At 33.4% G+C, this 20,721-nt stretch overlaps 1 protein-coding gene across 17 annotated transcripts in view; it reads left to right on the forward strand.

Annotated features, from left to right (window-relative positions):
• The window catches only part of pde1cb (phosphodiesterase 1C, calmodulin-dependent b), a 169,338-nt gene that overhangs the window by 59,627 nt on the left and 88,990 nt on the right, over positions 1-20,721 (forward strand). For 7 of the 17 annotated variants that reach the window (XR_015478988.1, XR_015478989.1, XR_015478990.1 and 4 more), the window contains exons 1-2: positions 4,498-4,776; positions 12,474-12,500. The exons of the other annotated variants lie outside the window; for them this stretch is intronic. Coding sequence is in view for 4 of the 7 variants with exons in the window: in XM_087241464.1 (XP_087097590.1) it covers positions 4,676-4,776; positions 12,474-12,500 (128 nt within the window). In the remaining 3 variants the exon portion in view is untranslated. Of the gene's footprint in view, positions 1-4,497; positions 4,777-12,473; positions 12,501-20,721 lie in introns of those variants that run through there. 17 annotated transcript variants of the gene reach the window in all.

A 20,721-nucleotide genomic window follows, 5' to 3' on the forward strand; every position in this document is an offset into this window, starting at 1 on the left:
AAAGCTGTTTGTTATGACCCTGGTCTAGGGTCAAGAATGTACTGTAACATAAAAAACACTGGACAAATAAAAATCACTTTTAAGAACCCTTGAAGTCAGGTCCATTTATTTTTTTATTTTTTTATTTTTTTAATACTCAAAATGTGAAGCCAAATACCTCAGAGAGGATCCACAGAAAAAATAATTAATTCATTTTCTTTTCGGCTTAGTTCGTTTATTAATCTGGGGTTGCCACAGTGGAATGAACCACCAGCTTATCCAGCATATGTTTTACACAGCGAATGCCCTTCCAGCTGCAACCCATCACTGGGAAACATCCATACATACACACTCACACACACGTACACTACATCTCATCCAAAAGACGGCGCCCACTAGTGTCCCTTCACTGGGGCATTAGGACTCACACAGACCACAGGTTGAGCGCCTCCTGACTAACACCACTTCCAACAGCAACCTAGTTTTTTCATGTGATCTTCCTTCCAGGTACTGCCCAGGCTCAGCCATGCTTAGTTTTAGTGATGAACGGTCTTGGTCTGCAGGGTGACATGGCTGTGGCAAATTTTGGCTGTATATACTTTGGCTATATCACACAGACGTAAAACTGATGCTGGACTCCAATTGGAATTTTGGTTGTATATGAAACTCAGAACCCAACATCAGATTGAGGTCAGACTCCAACGTCCAGATGATTACACAACATAAAACCAACCAAAGATAAACATTTACTGACATTATATGGATTACATATCACGATGTTAAGCTGATGTTCCATTTTGGTTAGTTAATCCCACAGCCTAAAAACAACCAAATATCAACGCTAGCTAACGTCAGTATTAGATGTCAGCTGACGTCAGCAAATTGATGTTAAATTTTGGTCACCTAACGTTGCAACCAAAATAGAACTAAAGATTAACGTCATATAACATTGTGTGCCTGCTGGGATTTTACAAGAAAACAAAATACAAAATCATTTTTACAAAATAAATGGTGATTCACCTAAAAGATAAATGTGTTTATGTGTAATAATTTGTCATGTTGACCGTAAAGTTTTGCTGCCAGTTTTTTTTTATTTATCTTTTTTTACAGATTTTTTTTACATTATATATTTATATCGTTTTATTTATGTGAGATTATCTTAGGTTTTTCTTTCTCAGGGGACTCAGCCTAAAGCCTCAGTTTGCTCTCTATTTAATCTAAGAGAAGCCATTGAGATATTAAAGAGATGTGCTTTGTGTTTTGTCCTGTGGGAAGAGACCCAGTTTGTCATTATTGATCCACTGCCGTCGCAGCTGGAGGCTTCAGTCCTGCTCGACTCCTCCTACCAGCACTCATCAAATCACGAGTCGGCTTAATCTGGCCTGAGAGAGAGATAAAGAGAGAGAGAGAGAGCAAGAGAGGAAGTGGAGAGAGACTTCAAAAAGTTAAACAATAAAAACAGAATTTTAATATGCTTACTAGCAGCACAATATGCTACATGACTCAAAAAGAAAGAGGAGACAAATAATAAACTAAATCAGTGATTCACTCACAAATGCCCACACTTACTGAATTTTAACTTGGCTTAGTCACTGATTATCAGGGATCGCCACATCGGAATGAACCGCCAACTATTCCGGCATACGTTTTATGCAGCGGATGTCCTTCCAGCCACAACCCAGTAGTGGGAAACTCCCTTACACTCTTCACACACACACACACACACACACACACACACACACACACACACACACACACACACACACACACACACACACACACACACACACACACACACAAACACACACACGCACACACACTTGTGATCTGGCACAATATGGCTTCTGTCACATCATCCAGGTGAATGACACTGGTGGTGGATGGGGAGATTCCCCCCAATGTGTAAAGCGCTTTGCGTGTCCAGAAACGTGAGAAAGACATTTATTCAGATGTATAATATTATAGTTCAGAACCCTCTAAATCCAGCAGACCTCTTTTCTTGTGAATGAGCATGTTCTTTCAGGCTCCTCTGATTAGGTTCAGAAGTTTGTAGTATTAGCTAGTAAATAAAATACCTTTTTTATTTTATTATTTTTTAAATGTCACTTTAGACAATTCTTTAGTTTTTAACAAGGTAGACTTTCCTTTGCGTCAAAACCAGCTAAATCCACTTGTGCTTTTTCTGCAAAAACCTCTAAATCCGCCTATTGGAACTAGACAGCGTAATCAGTTGAAAATCACTATCTAATTGCAAGATGCAATTATAAATTATTTTACCAAACATAAAACACATACACAAGCCACCTAAATTAAAAATAATTCTGTCAAGTATGTGGAGGTTCATTCCGCTGGGATAAGCCAGGAAAAAAGCAGAAGGAAAATGAATGAATAAAAACTGTCAAGTGCAATAATCAATAACAATAAAACTGACTTTAATTAATTCTTAACAATCTGTTGTCGGCGCAGTACGTAGTGCTGTCGCCTCAAAGCAAGAAGGTCTCTGGGTCGCAAGTTCGAGCCTCATCTGGGTCAGTTGGCGTTTCTGTGTGGAGTTTGCATGTTCTCCCTGCGTTCGCGTGGGTTTCAAAGACATGTGGTACAGGTGAATTGGGTAGGCTAAATTGTCCGTGGTGTGTGTGTGTGTGTGTGTGTGTATGTGTGTGTGTGTGTGTGTGTGTGTGTGTGTGTGTGTGTGTGTGTGTGTGTGAATGTTTCCCAGAGATGGGTTGTGGCTTGAAGGGCATCCGCTGCATGAAAATGTACTGGATAAGTTGGCGGTTCATTTCGCTGTGGTGACCCCAGATTTATAAAGGGACTAGGCCGACAAGAAAATAAATGAATCTGTTGTCATTTCTGATATTTAGGATTTAGATTTAATGTAAGTAGTGCAATGTAAACATTGTAAACTAAAATTGTTAGATTCAAATATTGTAGTGTAAAACATTGTGAAACTTCAATATCTGTGCTTTCTTTATTCTATAAAAAGCTTATCAGATGCAAAGGTATTATGAAGTAATACAAATAATGTGTAGTTTTATACTTTATATTTATCTTTAAAAAAAATAGCTTACATTAGCAAATAAAAGACGAGGTAGGCCTACTGGGCAAAGTGGGGATGCCTCTCAGACAATTTTAGAAGCTGTTGTTCATTCATTCTCACCATACTTAAGGTCTTGGTCTCTTTTTTTCCCCTCTTGTTTATCCTCATAGTAAAAGAATAAAAGAAAGGCATTTCATGAAACAGAGTTGCCATTTAATGTATAGTAAATCGCAAGCACGTGCACACATAGGGCTTAACCTGTGCAGTGCACATGCCCTTTTTAGACTTGGATATAAAGTGCCCTTCCAAAATGATCAAAAGTGCCCCCGCGACGCGACACACCCTCCGTCCCGCCCTTCAGTAGGCACTCGACAACACCGCTCTTGAGTACGTGCACTCAACCCACCCCCCTCCCACCACTTTACAGTACGCGTGCGACAACACAGGTGATCAGAACACGCGCGACAACAACAACACCCCCCCGCTCTTCAAAAATGTATCCTGCACATGCACTTTGGATGGTCTCTGCACGGGCCTGTTAAATCGGACTCATTCAAAGTAGCATCGCTGCACAAAAAAAAAACAAAAACGTTATGAATGAAGGTTACTCTACTAACTGTACAGTGTGTTTTCTTTTTCTAATAATGCACAGAGTTTTAATCAAAGTGATATTTTCATTTGCCATTCAGTGATAGTCAGACAGGCTTATCTAGTTCATCAAACTCCGAAAACGGAATAAAACAGTCTCATTTTAAAAAGCGGCGTATCAGCGCACTTCTACATTGAAAATATAGAATTCGAAACTCCCCTTCTGATTGGTTCTCGGGATATAGCGGCTTTTGCTGTCAAAGGCAAGTGGCGTTTAACGGCTTTTGGCTAAACAAACTGTTATTTTTAAATACGCTGACACTGGGATTTAGATTATTTGAACCAATTTGATCTATTTGTTTATGGTGTACTACGTGCCGAAAGCATTCACTCAATGCCCTTGGCTAATTTTTGGAAGTGGCGTTTAGCGGCTTTTGCATCTGAACTCTTCATGTACACACACACACACACACACACACACACACACACACACACACACACACACACACACACACACACACACACACACAAACAGTTCTGTCTGGTTCTCGAATCTGATTGGCTGATAACAGCACACATACAGCCTTTTTACCCTTCTGTATTACTCCACCCACAGAGTGACAGCAGAATAAACTCACTTTTTTTTATTTAATTGAATTTAGAGATAAACAGACCAAGAAATAGAGAATTTAAAAAAATGTTGTTTATGTTTTAAATAAGCTGTTTATATAGTATTGTTGTTATTTTTTATTACTATCTATTCAGAGAGAAAGAGAGAGAGAGATATGGAGCAAGACACAGACATACACACAACGAGAGAGAGAGAGAGAGAGAGAGAGAGAGACACACACACACACGCACACACAGGGAGAGAGTGAGTGAGGGCTTGTGCTGCAGTACGGTCACAGTCTCGTGTGTATTCAGAGCCAGAGTGAAGCCCGCGGGAGCGCAGGACAAGAGCAGGAATGAGGAGCACAGCGTCCCCAACTCAGCTCAACTGAACTGGCCGGTACAGCTCTCCTGCGCTCCGGCTCCTGGATTAAGTTTTTTACCCCTTTTCTTGCCGTCATGGAGTCTCCCACCAGAGAGATCGAGGAGTTCGAGAACACGTCGCTCAAGTACTTGCAACCCGACCAAATCGAGAAAATCTGGCTCCGACTGCGAGGACTGTGAGTATCAGCTTTTCAACAGGTTTTCTTGTGTTTGTGTTTTAAACATGTTCAAACAGAGGGGACTTTTAAAATCATCATGAAGTATAAAGCCTTTTTACATATATAAATCTATATATAATAATTATTATTGCTTGAATACATCCAGAAATGTTTTAAAAGTCATAGTTCATTCCCCAAATTGAAATAAATTTAGGAGCAAGACTTTTTAGAATTTTTATTTTATTGCATGGTGATATCATTTTCATGACAATTATGCATTTTGTTAGATGTCAGTTATTTATGATGTCTTACTGGACAAATGCATGTACTTTTCTGTGTCCTTATATTGCATTTGCAACCCAGGCTCTATGGAAATATGTGCCCTGGGCTACATTTTTGAGAACTGACAAACATGCATCCTATACAGCGTCTTCTTGATGTTTTTGTTTCGATATTGATATTTATTGAATGAGATGACTGTGATATTGTTTTTTGTAGTTTATAGTATTTTAGTTTATAGTATAATTATAGAGTAGGTATGGTATAATTTCTTGGGGGATCGTAATTTTTTATGTGTATTTATTTTTTTAGAAATGCAGTCAATTTCAAATGCATTTTGAAACTTGTATTTATTATCTATTAATTAATTGTTATATATGATACAGGTAGATTATTTTACCTTCAGTCCATGCACATGCAAAATAGACTTTTTGGCTAATTCTGGCACATTGGACAATTCTGAATTACTAATGTGCATTACTTAAATACAATTAAACAAATAAAATAGCAGTAAATAACAAAAGAATAAGTTTTTGGACACATGCTGTGATTAGATGGATATTTGCAATATTTAACTGTCTTTATATTAGTCTTAATGATTATAATTACTACTCTTTTGTTTATTTTTATTAAAGTGCATTGATAAAATAAACACAATTTAGGCAATTAAGAAAATAATTAGCGTTTTTTTTTATTCTTTCCTAATTTTCAAAACATTGTCATCATCCACAAATTGTCTTAATATTAGTCTTGATGATTGTAATTCTTATTTTTTGTTCATTTTTATTAATGTGCATTGATAAAATAAACACAATTTAAGCAATGAACTAAATAATTAGCATTTTTTGACATTTACTGGAGTACATGGACTTTTTTCTTCTTTATTAATTATGAAAAAATTGTCACCACGCACAAATTGTCTAAATATTAGTCTTAATGATTGTAATTCCTTTTTTTCTGGTCATTTTTCTTAATATGCATTGATAAAACAAACACAATTTAAGCAATTAACAGCATAATTAGCATTTTTTTAGACATACTGAATTACATGGAGTTTTTTTCTTCTTTATTAATTATAAAAAATATTGTCATGATGCACTAATTGTCTTAATATTAGTCTTGATGATTGTAATTCTTATTTTTTATTCATTATTATTAATTTGCATTGATAAACACAATTTAAGCAATTAACTAAATAATTAGCATTGTTGGACAAGTACCGGATTATATGGACTTTTTTCTTCTTTATCAATTATGAAAACATTGTCACCATGCACAAAGAGTCTTAATATTAGTCTTAAAGATTGTAATTCTTATTTTCTGTTCATTTATATTAATGTGCATTGAAATAATAAGTACAAATTAAGCAATTAGCTAAACAATTATCTTTTTTTTTTTTGGACCTTTACTGGATTACATGGACTTTATTAATTTTGAAAGGATTGTCATCATGCACAAAGTGTCTTAATATTAGTCTTATAGATTTTTCTGTTTATTTTTATTGATGTGCATTGAAAAAAAAAAATCAATTTAACCATTTAAAAACATAATTAGCGTTTTTTTTTTTTTTTTTTTGAAATACTGGATTACATGGACTTTTTTCTTTCTTTATTAATTATGAAAATATTGTCACCCTGCAGTGTCTCAATATTAGTATATATGATTGTTATTCTTATTTTCTGTTCATTTTTATTGATGTGCATTGATAAAATAAACACAATTTACACAATTAAGAACATAATTAGCATTTTTTTTTGGACATATACTGGATTAAATTGACTTTTTTTTCTTATTCATCGATTATGAAAATATTGTCACCATGCACAAATTGTCTTAATATTAGACTCAGTGATTGTAATTCCTATTTTTATTTTTGATATAAAATATGACTTTTATATAATTTTACCCAATAAAAATAATGCTTTTTAAAGACAAATATTATACCAATATTATTACTCTTTAAAATATAGTAATTGTTCATAAAGGCTGTACTTTTATTCATACCTTCATAGAGGTCATTTCAGTCTCGTGGTTTCTTTTATATATCAATATCTTTCAAATACTTCTCAAATATGTATTAAAAAGCCCCATCACCTGTGGACAAACTCATTACTTCAACGTCAGTCAGTTTTTTTTCTCTCTACCTGTTATTGGACGGCTGGAGAAAATGTCTCTTATTGTCCCACAATGAAATGCAATTTCCTCAGTATGTGTGAAGAAGAAAAGAGGAGTGAGAAGCAGAAAGAAAAGAAAGCAAGAGATGAATGAGGGGAGGGTTTGCTTGTCTTTCATATTTTCTCTCTTCAGGCTGTAGAATAGCAACTTTGCTTTGTTGATGTTGGGTTTGAAGAGTGTGGGTTTTGGGTCGTTTAAGGTCAGTGTGAATTCAAATTGAGCCTTTTTAGTTTCTTAATATACGATTGAAGTCAAAATAATTTCCCAAATAATGTTTAACAGAGAAAGGAAATTTTCACAGTATTTCCTATAATATTTCTTTTTCTGAAGAAGGCCTTATTTGTTTTATTTCGGCTAGAATAAAAACCATTTTAGGTCAATATTATTCACTTTAAGCTGAATACTAGTATCTTGAAAAATATTGGGGGCTAATAATTCAGGTGGCCTAATAATTCTGACTTCAACTGTATATTTCTGGTCTATATTTTTAAAATAACTAATGATTTTTGGGATTGTTATGGCTAAAATTGGGGAAAGCTGACAGAAACTAAACCGGTTGATACTGTATGAGCTGATGGAGTTTACACTAACCTTTGCATTATTTAGTCACAATATGGCATCAAACGGTCAGAAAGCTAAGCTGACAGAAATGAAACTGGCTGAATAAAGCATAAACTAACCTACATGCTATTATTTATTCACAAGATGGCGAATAGTCAAAGACAGCCGAATGACAGTCAAGCAGAAGGGTTTAACTTAAAATAAGAGCTTCTACAATGCTAGTTTTAGTTTTAATAACCCTGATATTAACGTCATAGTTCTACTGATGATTTTTACATTTTATTTTATTATTTTATTTTATTTTATTTTATTTTATCTTTTAATTTGATAAAATTGTATTATGCATTATTTTATTTTATTTTTAATTTAATTTTATGTGTTACTTAATTTTTTATTTTATTTTGTGTTTTATTTAATTTTATTTGATTTAGTGTTTTTTTTTATTTTATTAGGCATTATTTTGTTTTGTGTTTTTATTTTATTTTAAGTGTTAATTTTATTTAACTTTATTATGCATTATTTCATTGAATCATTTTTTATTTTATTTTGATTTATTTTATTTTGTAATATTTAATTTTATTATGCATTATTTTATTTTATCTTATTATTTTCTTTTATTTGTTATTTAGTTTTTTATTTTATTTTCTTTAGCTTTTTATTTTATGGCATTTTATTATGCATTATTTTATTTGTGCATTATTTTATTTTGTTTTATTTTATTATGACTTATTTTATATTGTGTTTTTATTTTATTTTATTTAGCATTATTTTATTATGCATTATTTTAATTTAGGTTAATATTTTATGTGTTTTATTTTATTTTGTGTTTTAATTTGATTGTATTTTGTTAAGCATTATTTAATTTAGTTTTTTATTTTAAGTGGTATTTTATTTAGTTTTTATTTTATTTCATATTTTAGTTTACATTTTATTTTATCTTTTTTATTATATCTATTTTTGTTTTATTTAAATTTATTTTATTTTGCTGCTGCAAATCTGTACATTTCAATTCTTTACAGCTATTTCTTCATTCATTTAGTTGTTCCATATAACCAAAAGGCCTTGTACAAAAACAAGTGCTCTTTTCGCCAAAAACCTCATCAGTCTCTTGACTGTGGCTGGACTGTTGCCCGTCACATGACGTCAGGCCAGTTCACAGGACGTTAAGCTGTTTCTCAATGTTTTGGCCGTGTAGAAGCAGCTGTACATGGGAATGTTAAAGGTTACAGCAGTGGCTAAATCTGACCGCATCAGCATTTAATCTCACAGAAAGCCTCAAACATACACAGCTGTCCGTGTATGTGTGTGTGTTTATATGTGTGCGTGTGTTTGCTCATGTTGTACGTGGGGTTTTGCATGTGGCGCTTGCACACTTAAGGCGAGAGACTGCAGACAAAAACATTGCTTATTCATTCAAATAAGGAGCTTTTTCAGTCAAATGAAAAGAAAAATTTCAGATCCACTTTTAAGTGTTTCTTTATTGTGTTATTATTTATTTTACTATATTATATGTATTGTTATTAACAATAATAATTATTATTATTCTAAATGTTTTTTTTTTTTCAGTCAAATGCACTTATAAGTGTTTTTATTTTGTTAATATTTATTTTATCATGTAAAATATTATTATTATTATTATTCATTCATTTTCTTTTCGGCTTAGTCCCTTTATTAATCTGGGGTCGCCACCAGATGAATATTGCCAACTTATCTAGCACACTGCCAACCGCCAACTTATCCAGCACACGTTTTACGCAGCAGATGCCCTTCCAGCTACAACCCATTTCTGGGAAACATCCATTCACACTTATACACTACGGACAATTTAGCCTACTCTATTTACCTGTACCACCTTTCTTTGGACTGTGGGGGAAACCGGAGCACCCGGAGGAAACCCACGCGAACACAGAGAGAACATGCAGACTCCACACAGAAACGCCTACTGACCCAGCCGAGGCTCAAACCACAGTCCTTCTTGCTGTGAGGCGACAGCACTACCTATATATGCATTATTATTATTATTATTATTATTATTATTATTATTATTATTATTATTATTATTATTATTATTATTATTACTATTATTATTAATATTAGTAGTAACAGTAGTAGTAGTAGTATCGGTTGTATTAATAATATTATTATTAATATTTATATTTATATTAATATTAGTGGTAGTAGTATTAATATATGCATTTACTACATGTACATACACCATAGTAGGTGTAGTAGAAGTGTTAATATATGCATTATTAACATTATTATTATTATTATTATTATCATTATTATTATTATTATTAGTAGTAGCAGTATTAATATATGCATTATTATTATTATTATTATTATTATTATTATTATTATTATTAATATTATATATTTTTTGTTATATGTATTATTATTAGTATTAATATGTTATTATTATTATATTTTATTATTATTATTATTATTATTATTATTAATATTATATATTTTTTGTTATATGTATTATTATTAGTATTAATATGTTATTATTATTATATTTTATTATTATTATTATTATTATTATTATTATTATTATTATTATTACTAATATTTTTATTACTTACTATCAATATTATTATTATTATTATTATTCATTTTATTTTCAGCTTAGTACCTTTATTAATCTGGGGTCGCCACAGAGGAATGAACCGCCAACTTATCCAGCATATGTTTTACGCAGCGGATGCCTTTCCAGCTGCAACCCATCTCTCAGAAACATGCATTCACACTCATACACTATGGACAATTTTTGCATACCCAATTCACCTGTACTGTCTTTGGACTGTGGGGGAAACCGGAGCACCTAGAGGAAACCCACGCGAATGCAAACTCCACACAGAAACGACAACTGACCCAGCCAAGGCTGGAACCAGTGACCTTCTTGCTGTGATGCGACCGCACTACCTACTACGCCACCGCATCGCCATTATTATTATTATTATTATTATTATTATTATTATTATTATTATTATTGGTATTGTTTTGACTCTAATAAGTCAAAAACATGAAGCAATAATTTCCCTTCATCCATTGTTCAGATGTTTTTGCTAGAAATGTATGCAAATTACCACATATTTAGTAAAAATGCTTCATTTGCATATATTTAAACATAACATTGGAAAAATAGTACAAAAAAATTTGCAATTTCTTATCACTCAACGAGGGAAGAATGATTATAATTATTTGTTAATTAATTATTAACTCTATTCACCTACAGTGTCTTGCTTTATTGTCGTGAAACAGGGCTCATTATTTAAGATTTTAATGCAGTGGTTTCCTTCATACGGAGCAATTTCAGGCCCCAGTGATGGTGAATCCTGCAGGAATGAGTAATGATCGGACAGCTCAGATTTTTCATGTGCTTTCACTAATTGCTTCATCGTCCTTGTGTCGTTAATGGCCTTTATGGAAAGACGTGAAGTACAGTATACAGTATATGGGCTGTTGGCAACACCCTTTAAGAAATTGGTTTTCAATGTCATAAATGGGTGGATGGATGATAGGCATAATGCACTGAAGACTATAGAGTTTTCTATAGATTCATGCACCAAAGAATTTTGTGTTTAAAAGACGTATAATAGACATTTTAACATAGACGTAGCATAGTTTGTAACATAGTCTGTGTTTTAACATCTTTTAGATGTATTTTAAACACACAAAAATAGGCTTGTTGGGGTGTCCCAAAAACTGGAAATGTTTGATTTGTCAATGGGGTACTGGGAGATTTTGTTTTGTTTTGCTTTGTTTTGTTAAATTTTATTTTTTTTATTTTATTGTTTTTTTTTTTACGATTTTCTTTTCTTTTTATTATTTTCTTTCCTTTTATTCTTTTCAGTTCTTTTTCTTTTATTATTTTATTTTATTTAATTTCATTATTTTATTTTATTTTTATTTTCTTTTCTTTTCTTTACTTTTATTTTATTTTTATTTTTCATTAATACCACATTATCTTTAAAAAAAATGTCATCATTTTAGTTCAAGTCAGTTTAAAAAGTTTAAAAGACTTGTTGGGATGACCTAAAAACTGAAAAGGTTGATTTCTCAATAAGATATTGGGAGATTTTAATGAATATTTTTTTTATTATATTATATTATATTATATTATATTATATTATATTATATTATATTATATTATATTATATTATATTATATTATATTTTGTATTTTATTTTGATTATTTATTTATTATTTAGTACCACATTATTTTTCAAACAATGTCAGGACTTCAGTTTAGGTCAGTTGGGTGTTAGTTTAAATTGTGTGTGTGTGTGTGTGTGTGTGTGTGTGTGTGCGTGCGTGCGTGCGTGCGTGTGTGTGTGTGTCTGCTTGCGTGCTTGCATGCATGCGCCTTGTATTCCAAGTGTTCTGACAAGTATAGCAGTAAAGCATGTTTTATAGCATAAATTTTGACCTTGTGGGGACATTTCAAGTGGTTCATAAATCACAGAATGAAGTATTTATAAAATATAGAAATGCAGATTACTTTTAGTGAGGGGTAAAGCGATGGACTATACAGTCAGTACAATATAAAAATTATTATGTCCATGGGAAGTCCCCATAAAGACATCTGTATGTGCGTGTGTTGCGTATTTGGTGAACATTATTTTTCATGAAATGAATGAAATATTACCGAAGTTTAAAGCATTTCAGGTTTTAACATATTGTATGTTTTGTTACAGGAGGAAGTACAAGAAAACTTCTCAGAGGTAAGACTGGAGATCTGAGATTTTGCTCAAATCATCATAAAACAGTGAGACTGTCAGATAAATCCCCGAATCATGTACTGTACTGTATGTATAAGCCAGATTCAGTGACATTCAGAAACATGTACTGAGAAAATAAATGAGATCAGTTTTGACATCCTGTTGACTTGAAGTTGGTTTGAACTACAGTTTCCAGCATGGGCTGATATTGACCTTATTCTAAAATGCGGAAGTGCGCCTGTTTTCGCGATTGTCTTAGAACTTCCGTTTCAGTCGCCTATGGGAGAAATGACAAGGAATAATAAACGGCAAAAAACGGTCAAACTACTTGCTCTACAAACAAATGTTTGCATGACTATACAGACCAAGTAGAATAATATAACAAGGAAATATCAGTTTGCAACATCAAACAGCGAAACGAGCAGTTTTTAATGTCTAAAAATGAATGGAAGTGAATGAGACCGGAAGTCTCGTGCCTAAAAGATTCAAATGGCAGCACCCGCTCGTCTGCGGAGAATAAGGTCAATAAGAACCGTCTGTTAAATTGACCTTTTAAAAAATGTTTTTGGAAAGGTGCTTACTTGTGTTACTTTCAGGTGAGTATTATGGCGGAATGAAAGTATAGTTCCTGTGCCCGTTGATGTAACTACAGAAGAACTAAATAGGAAAATTATCAAAACCTTATTTTGAATTTTTCTGAACAAAATTCTAATGGTCTAATTTAATTTTTGGTAAACTCTTTCTACTACATTGTGTTTTTCCAACGAAGCATTGTACTATGATTGTTTCAGGGGTGCGCAAACTCTGCTAACCTGCTTATAGATTTCTTGTGATCTTAAAGACACTGATTAGCATGTTCAAGTGTGTTTGACTAGTGTTGGAACAAAACTCTGCAGGGACACCGGCCCTCGAGATCAAGTTTGCCCATCCCTGGTTCAGCTGATAGTAAGGTTGTTTTTTTGGGAAATGCACACCAAGTTAGTTCATGGACAGACCACATAAACCAGTTCGGACCAGCTAGAAATCAATTTCATAGACAAAAAATAATCTAAAAATATGTTACTATGAAGGTGGGATGGTGGCTTAGTGGTTCGTACTGTTGCCTCACAGCAAGAAGGATGCTGGTTCAAGTCCCGGCTGGAACAGGTGACATTACTGTTTGGAGTTTGCATGTTCTCCCAGTGTTCATGTGGGTTTCTCCGGGTGCTCCAGTTTCATGTTAAAAAATACATGGTGCGAGTTCAACTTGTTAAATTTAAGCATTTACATTTCTCATTTTTAAGAAAAGGGGAACAGAGGGTGTGTTCCAACTATAGGGGGATCACACTCAGGGCCGGAGTGGGACTCTTTTTCAGCCCTGGAGTTTCAAGCCTTAGACCGGCCCACCTCAGTTCACGACTGACTATATTAAAATAAAGTCATTTCCAATTCAGTTTCTAATTACACTATCACGTCTTTTTTTTTTTTTTTTATTTGAGAAAACAGCTGCTTTAGAACTTTAAATGGTCAAAAACCCTAACAGTATTATATGTCTTAACAATGAAACTATAATAAAAAATTAAAAAAACATACTCAGACAAGAATCAAACCCGGGTCGGCGGCGTCGTAATCTAACATGCTAACCACTGGACCACAACAGTTGTATATGAAGGACTGACTGACTCATCTAACTAATATCATCATTAACCTGTAGGCTGGTTATATATAAAAAGAGCAGAGCTGCGGTAAAATAATGAATAAGAAGACTGTAGTCAAGTAAGTAAATAAATTAATTTAAAAAGTGTGACTGCTGAGAGCAACAGATTCTGGAGCTAGGGACACCGGCCCTCGCGGCCAAAAAACGGACCGGCCCACCGGGAATTCTCCCGGTCCTCCCGATTAGCCAATCCGGGCCTGATCACACTCCTTAGCCTCCCTGGGAAAGTCTATGCCATGATACTGGAAAGGAGGATACGGGGGCTGGGCGAACCTAGGATCCAGGAGGGACAATGTGTTTTTTGTCTAGGTTGTGATGCACTGGACCAGCTCTATACCCTCACTCGAGTGCTTGAAGGTTCATGGGAGTATGCCCAACCAATCCACATGTGTTTTGCGGACATGGAGAAGGCATTCGACTGTGTCCCTCATTGCATTCTGTAGAGGGTGTTCTGGGAGTATGGGGGGTCAGAGGCACACTGCTAAGCGCTATCTTGTCCCTGTATGAACAGAGTAGGAGTTTGGTTCGCATTGCTGAAATAAGTCAGACTTCCAGTTTCCAGTGCATGTTGGACTCCGGCAGGGCTGCCCAATTCTTTTCATATTTTTTATGGACACAGGATTTCATTCATTCATTCATTCATTCATTCATTCATTCATTCATTCATTCATTCATACATTCATTCATTTGCTTGTCGGCTTAGTCCCTTTATTTTTCCGGGGTCGCCACAGCGGAATGAACTGCCAACTTATCCAGCAAGCTTTTATGCAGCAGATGCCCTTCCAGCCACAACCCATCTCTGGGAAAGGATTTCATCTCTGTTATACGCAGTCGATGTTGTACTGTTGGCTTCATGGACCTTCAGCATGCACTGGAACGGTTTGCTGCAGAGTGTGACATGACTGGGATGAGAATCAGCACCTCCAAGTCCAAGCCATGGTGCTCCACCAGAAAAAGGTGGTTTGGCTTCTCCAGAATGGAGGAAAGTCCCTACCCCAGGTGGAGGAGTTCAAGTATCTTGGGGTTTTGTTCACGAGTGAAGGAAGGATTGAACATGAGATTTACAGGCGGATCGGTGGAGCAGTAATTCGGTTAATGTGTTTGTCCATTGTGGTAAAGAAGGAGCTGAGCCGAATGACAAAGCTCTCGATTTACATGTCACTCTACGTTCCTACTCTCACCTATGGTCATTAGCTTTGGGTCATGATTAAAAGGAAAAGCTCTCACATACAAGCAGCCGAAATGAGTTTCTTTCGTAGGGTGGGAGGGCGCACCCTTATAGATAGAGAAAGGAGCTCTGTCACCCGGGAGGAGCTCGGAGTAGAGCCGCTGCTCCTCCACATCGAGAGAAGTCAGCTGAGGTGGCTTGGGCATCTGATTCGGATGCCTCCTAGACGCCTACCTAGGGAAGTGTTCCAGGCATGTCCTACCGGTAATAGCCCTTGGGTAAGACCCAGGACATGCTTGAGGGAATTCTCGGCTGGTCTGGGAATGCCTCAGGATCCTTCCGAATGAGCTGTAGGTCTAGGGTTGTCTCCTAAAAGTGTTACCCCTGCGACCCGGTTCCGGACAAGCGGATAAAAATTTATGAATGAAGAGACATTTTTCATTGAAAATGCTGATCTCACATATAATACGGATATGTGGCAATAAATGCAAATTCATAACTGTATTTCACATACAGTTCAAGTCAAAATTATTTGCCCCCCTTTGATTTTTTTTTTCTTTTTTAAATGTTTCCCAAATTATGTTTAACAGAGCAAAGAAATTTTTACAGTACATCTGATAATATTTTTTTTTCTGGAAAAAGCCTTATTTGTTTTATTTCGGCTAGAATGAAAGCAGTTTTTAATTTTTTTAAAAGCCATTTTAAGGTCAAAATAATTAGCCCCTTTAAGCTATATAATTTTTCGATAGTCTACAGAACAAACCATCATTATACAATAACTTGCCTAATTACCCTGACCTGCCTAGTTAACCTAATTAACCTAGTTAAGCCTTTAAGCTGTATAGAAGTGTCTTGAAAAATATCTAGTCAAATTATTTACTGTCATCAAGGCAACAATAAAATAAATCAGTCATTATAAATGAGTTATTAAAACTATTATCTTCAGAAATGTGTTTAAAAAATCTTCTCTATGTTAAACAGAAATTAGGGAAAAAATAAACGGAGGCTAATAATACAATAATACTACTAATTCTGACTTCAGCTGTAATAAAACATCACATATGCAACATATATTTCAAAATACATACTTGAAAATTATGTTGCATGCATGACATTTTTTTGTCAGTTTAGTGGCTAATTCGTTCAAATTCATACAAGTTACGTCTAAAAATGCATGATTTTTAAAAGGAGGCATGACCAAACCTTACCCGTAAACCCAACCATCATTGGGGGATGTGCAAGTTGTACTAAATATTATGAATGGGAATGTAAAAATTCATACAAATTAGTCTCTTAATCAAAAAGGTTACAACTGTGAGATAGCATTACATATTTTATTTATATATGTCATTTGCATGTATTGCAATTCAATTATCACAATTTCATGGCAACCCAAACCACAGAAAAGCGGCTTTTGTAATTCAGGACGAGGCTCGAAGAAAACATCTGTTGAAACAAATGTGCTTCGGCCTCTGCAATTATGAGTGAGAAGAGGTGGAGAGACAATAACACAGAAAGAGAGATGTCAGGAGAAACGTAACGTAAAACGACAGCATGCGCGAGAATGGCGCAGAGAGGGAGATGGTGGAGTCGGGTGGCTCTAATATTAGAGGCAGAGTGGGTTTAATTGGGGAGACTTTTCCTCCGCTAACAGAGGGAGGCTTGACTTCCTGCGCAGCTCCTCTCTGACTGACAGCTCAATGGGAGTCTGGGTAATTATGGAAGGCTAATTGGCTGCAGAGCATTCTGGGACTCTGTCATTACAGACGCAACAGGACAGATACAAACACACACGTGTTTACATGTACATGAAGAAAAGCTTGAGGATCTTTCCTTACAGTTTTCATTGAGCAGTTGTTCTCGATGTAACTTTTAGCATTTTATTTTCATTCCTCACTGTAAAAAATATATGTAAATTAGCAGTTTTCTGTGTTTTGTTGATCATGTTTTCATTTTTGCCTTTTATTTATGTTTTTGAATTCCATTATGAGACATTGACCTTGAGAAACGGACAAACGTGAGAGTGTGGTGTGAAAAAAAAGGAGAAGCCGGAAAAAACAAAGCAAATGATTCTTTCAGCAACCTAAACCATGAACAAACTGCCATGTTTAACTTGTATCATCACATTTTGGACTATTATGAACTCGGAACGACGGAATTACTTTCTAACAGTGGTTAAATGTGCTGGTGAAGATTAAAGAGGCAGATGATAGGTTTGCACTGACTGTGGGCTATATGTTGTGTGTTGTTTTTGAACCCAAATTAGGACTAAATGTACAGTATGTTGTGTACTTTTTCTGTAATTGGTAACATATTGGAGACTGTAAGGGTCCGATGTGTTCATATATGTTGCATTTATTTATTTATTTTATGTAATTGCAGACGTTACTGTAGACTATTTCGCACCATTTCGCATCATTGATCTGCAGTTATAATCAAATCATGCTCATAGAAAGGTTAGCAATGAACATTTATGCACAAGTATTAATGTGTATAAATCATCTGTTTTGTGAAAAGTGCTTCTCATATGGTATGTGTATGACCCGTACAGCTTTACTTTGGCATTTCCTCGAGAGAGAATGATGTCGATTGAAACTTTGTCATACACTATGCTAGGGCTGTGACGGTAACAGATTTTCTGTTACCGCGGTGATGAAGCAAGAAATCAAGCGGTATGTTGGTTAACCGTGCATACATATATATATACATATATATGTACATATATATATATATATATATATATATATATATATATATATATATATATATATATATATATATATACATATACATATATATATATATATATATATATATATATATATATATATATATATATATATATATATGTATGTATATATATATGTATATATATATATATATGTATATATATATGTATATATATATATATATATATATATATATATATATATATATATATATGTATATATATATATATATATATGTATATATATATATATATACACAGCCCTAGCATAGTGTACATATGTATGTACATATATGTATGTATGTATATATATATATATATATATATATATATATATATATATATATATATATATATATATATATATATATATATATATATATATATATATATATATATATGCACGGTTAACCAACATACCGCTTGATTTCTTGCTTCATCACCGCGGTAACAGAAAATCTGTTACCGTCACAGCCCTAGCATAGTGTACATATGTATGTACATATATGTATGTATGTATGTATATATATATATATATATATATATATATATATATATATATATATATATATATATATATATATATATATGTATATACATATATATATATATATATATATATATATATATATATATATATATATATATATATATATATATATACATATATATATATATATATGTATATATATATATATATATATATATATATATATATATATATATATACCCTATTTTCAAGTCATAATCATGTTGATAAAAAGTTTGTGTTGTAGGAGTACAGCGGTGCATTAAAAATGCTTATTTTCCGTGGACCGATTGATTTGAGCTAGTAGGCCTGCTTTATTAAAATAAACTTGAATTAATAAAAAGCCTGTGCCGGTTATTAAAAATGATTCAGTCAGTGTTTGCTTTTTTTAGTCTAAATTTGTACTTTAAGTGGAAATATTTAGGTCTTTTATTATTTTTATTTAGTTTATTCTGTTTTTCTATACAATTCTAAAAAATTCACAAGCAAAAATAAATAATAAACAAAAAGTGGCGGTGATGAAGGTAACCATATCATCGCGGTTGAGATCTTATTATGGAGGTATGGTGGTGATGCAGTTATCGTCACACCCCTACACTACGCCCACCAAAAGGGTACCATTGGTATCCTTTTTTGCAGTGAAAATGCAAGCCTGATAAAGTTGACCCATACCAACACGGACTGTACCACTCAGTGGATACAATGTCCATACAATACTATGTCAATAAAAGTCACTTTGTTAGAGTAAAATTTTTAAATATCAAAACATTCAAGATAAATGTCTCGTTCATAATCATATATAAAGGGACAACACTTGTGAATCACAAAATACGGAAGCTGTTAATGAACAGATACTTTTTACAGTGCATTTGCAATCACACTTACTACCACACCGTTACAGTCACCAGCAATCTGCGGATCACTAGAGAACAACACACACGCCACATATACGAACTACAACTCCCAGCATGCACCTTGCACACACTAGCTCCTGTTTGACACTGATTACACACACAGCTGGTAACTCATCAATGACTATGTTTACATGGACATTAGTATTCAAATTATTTTGCCTTAATCTGAATAAGACAATATGATTAGGGTGTTTACATGAGTTATACATGTATACAGTTTTAGAAAGATTAATTAAACCCCCTGAATTATTAGCCCGTTTATTTCCTCCCCAATTTCTGTTTAACGGAGAGATGATTTTTTTTCAACACATTTCTAAAAATAATAGTTTTAGTAACTCGTTTCTAATAACTGATTTATTTTATCTTTGCCATGATTATAGTAAATAATATTTTACTTGATATTTGTCAAGATACAGCTTAAAGTGACATTTAAAGACTTAACTAGGCTAATTAGGTTAAGTAGGCAGGTTAGGATAATTAGGTAAGTTATTGTGTAACGATGGTTTGTTCTGTAGACTATCGAAAAAAAAATAGCTTAATGGGGCTAATTATTTTGACCTTAAAATGGTTTTTAAAAAATGAAAAACTGCTTTTATTAAAGCCAAAATATGACACAAAAGAGTTTCTCCAGAAGAAAAAATATTATCAGACATACTGTGATGTTTTTTTTTACTGTGAATTTCCTTGCTCTGATAAATATAATGTGGGAAATATTTAAAAACGAAAAACAAAATTAAAGGGGGCTAATAATTCTGATTTCAACTGGGTATTGATATATATATATATATATATATATATATATATATATATATATATATATATATATATATATATATATATATATATATATATATATATATATATATATATAAAATTTTTATTTATTTATTTTTTTATTTTTTTTTATTTTTTTTTAATGTAACCAAAAATAATGTTCCTACAAAACAAAATCCCCTTTAGAAACCTTTATTTTTAAAAGTCTGTGCTACAACTTTTTCATCCAACTTGGTTTTGGTTTTTTGAGACCCGCTGTGGCAGAAGGTCCGAGAGCTCCTGCACCTGGAGATCTCTCCTCTTGAGTAAATACGGGCTGTAAATGCAGACTGATAATAAATGCAGGAATAAATGATGCAGAGTGCTGGAGTGGAGTCTGCAGACTCTCTCAGTCAGTAAAGTGAAGCGCGTCAGG

Source organism: Danio rerio, chromosome 2, assembly GCF_052040795.2.
Source record: "Danio rerio strain M-AB ecotype USA chromosome 2, GRCz13ab, whole genome shotgun sequence".
In the NCBI taxonomy this organism is placed as follows: Eukaryota; Metazoa; Chordata; class Actinopteri; order Cypriniformes; family Danionidae; genus Danio; species Danio rerio.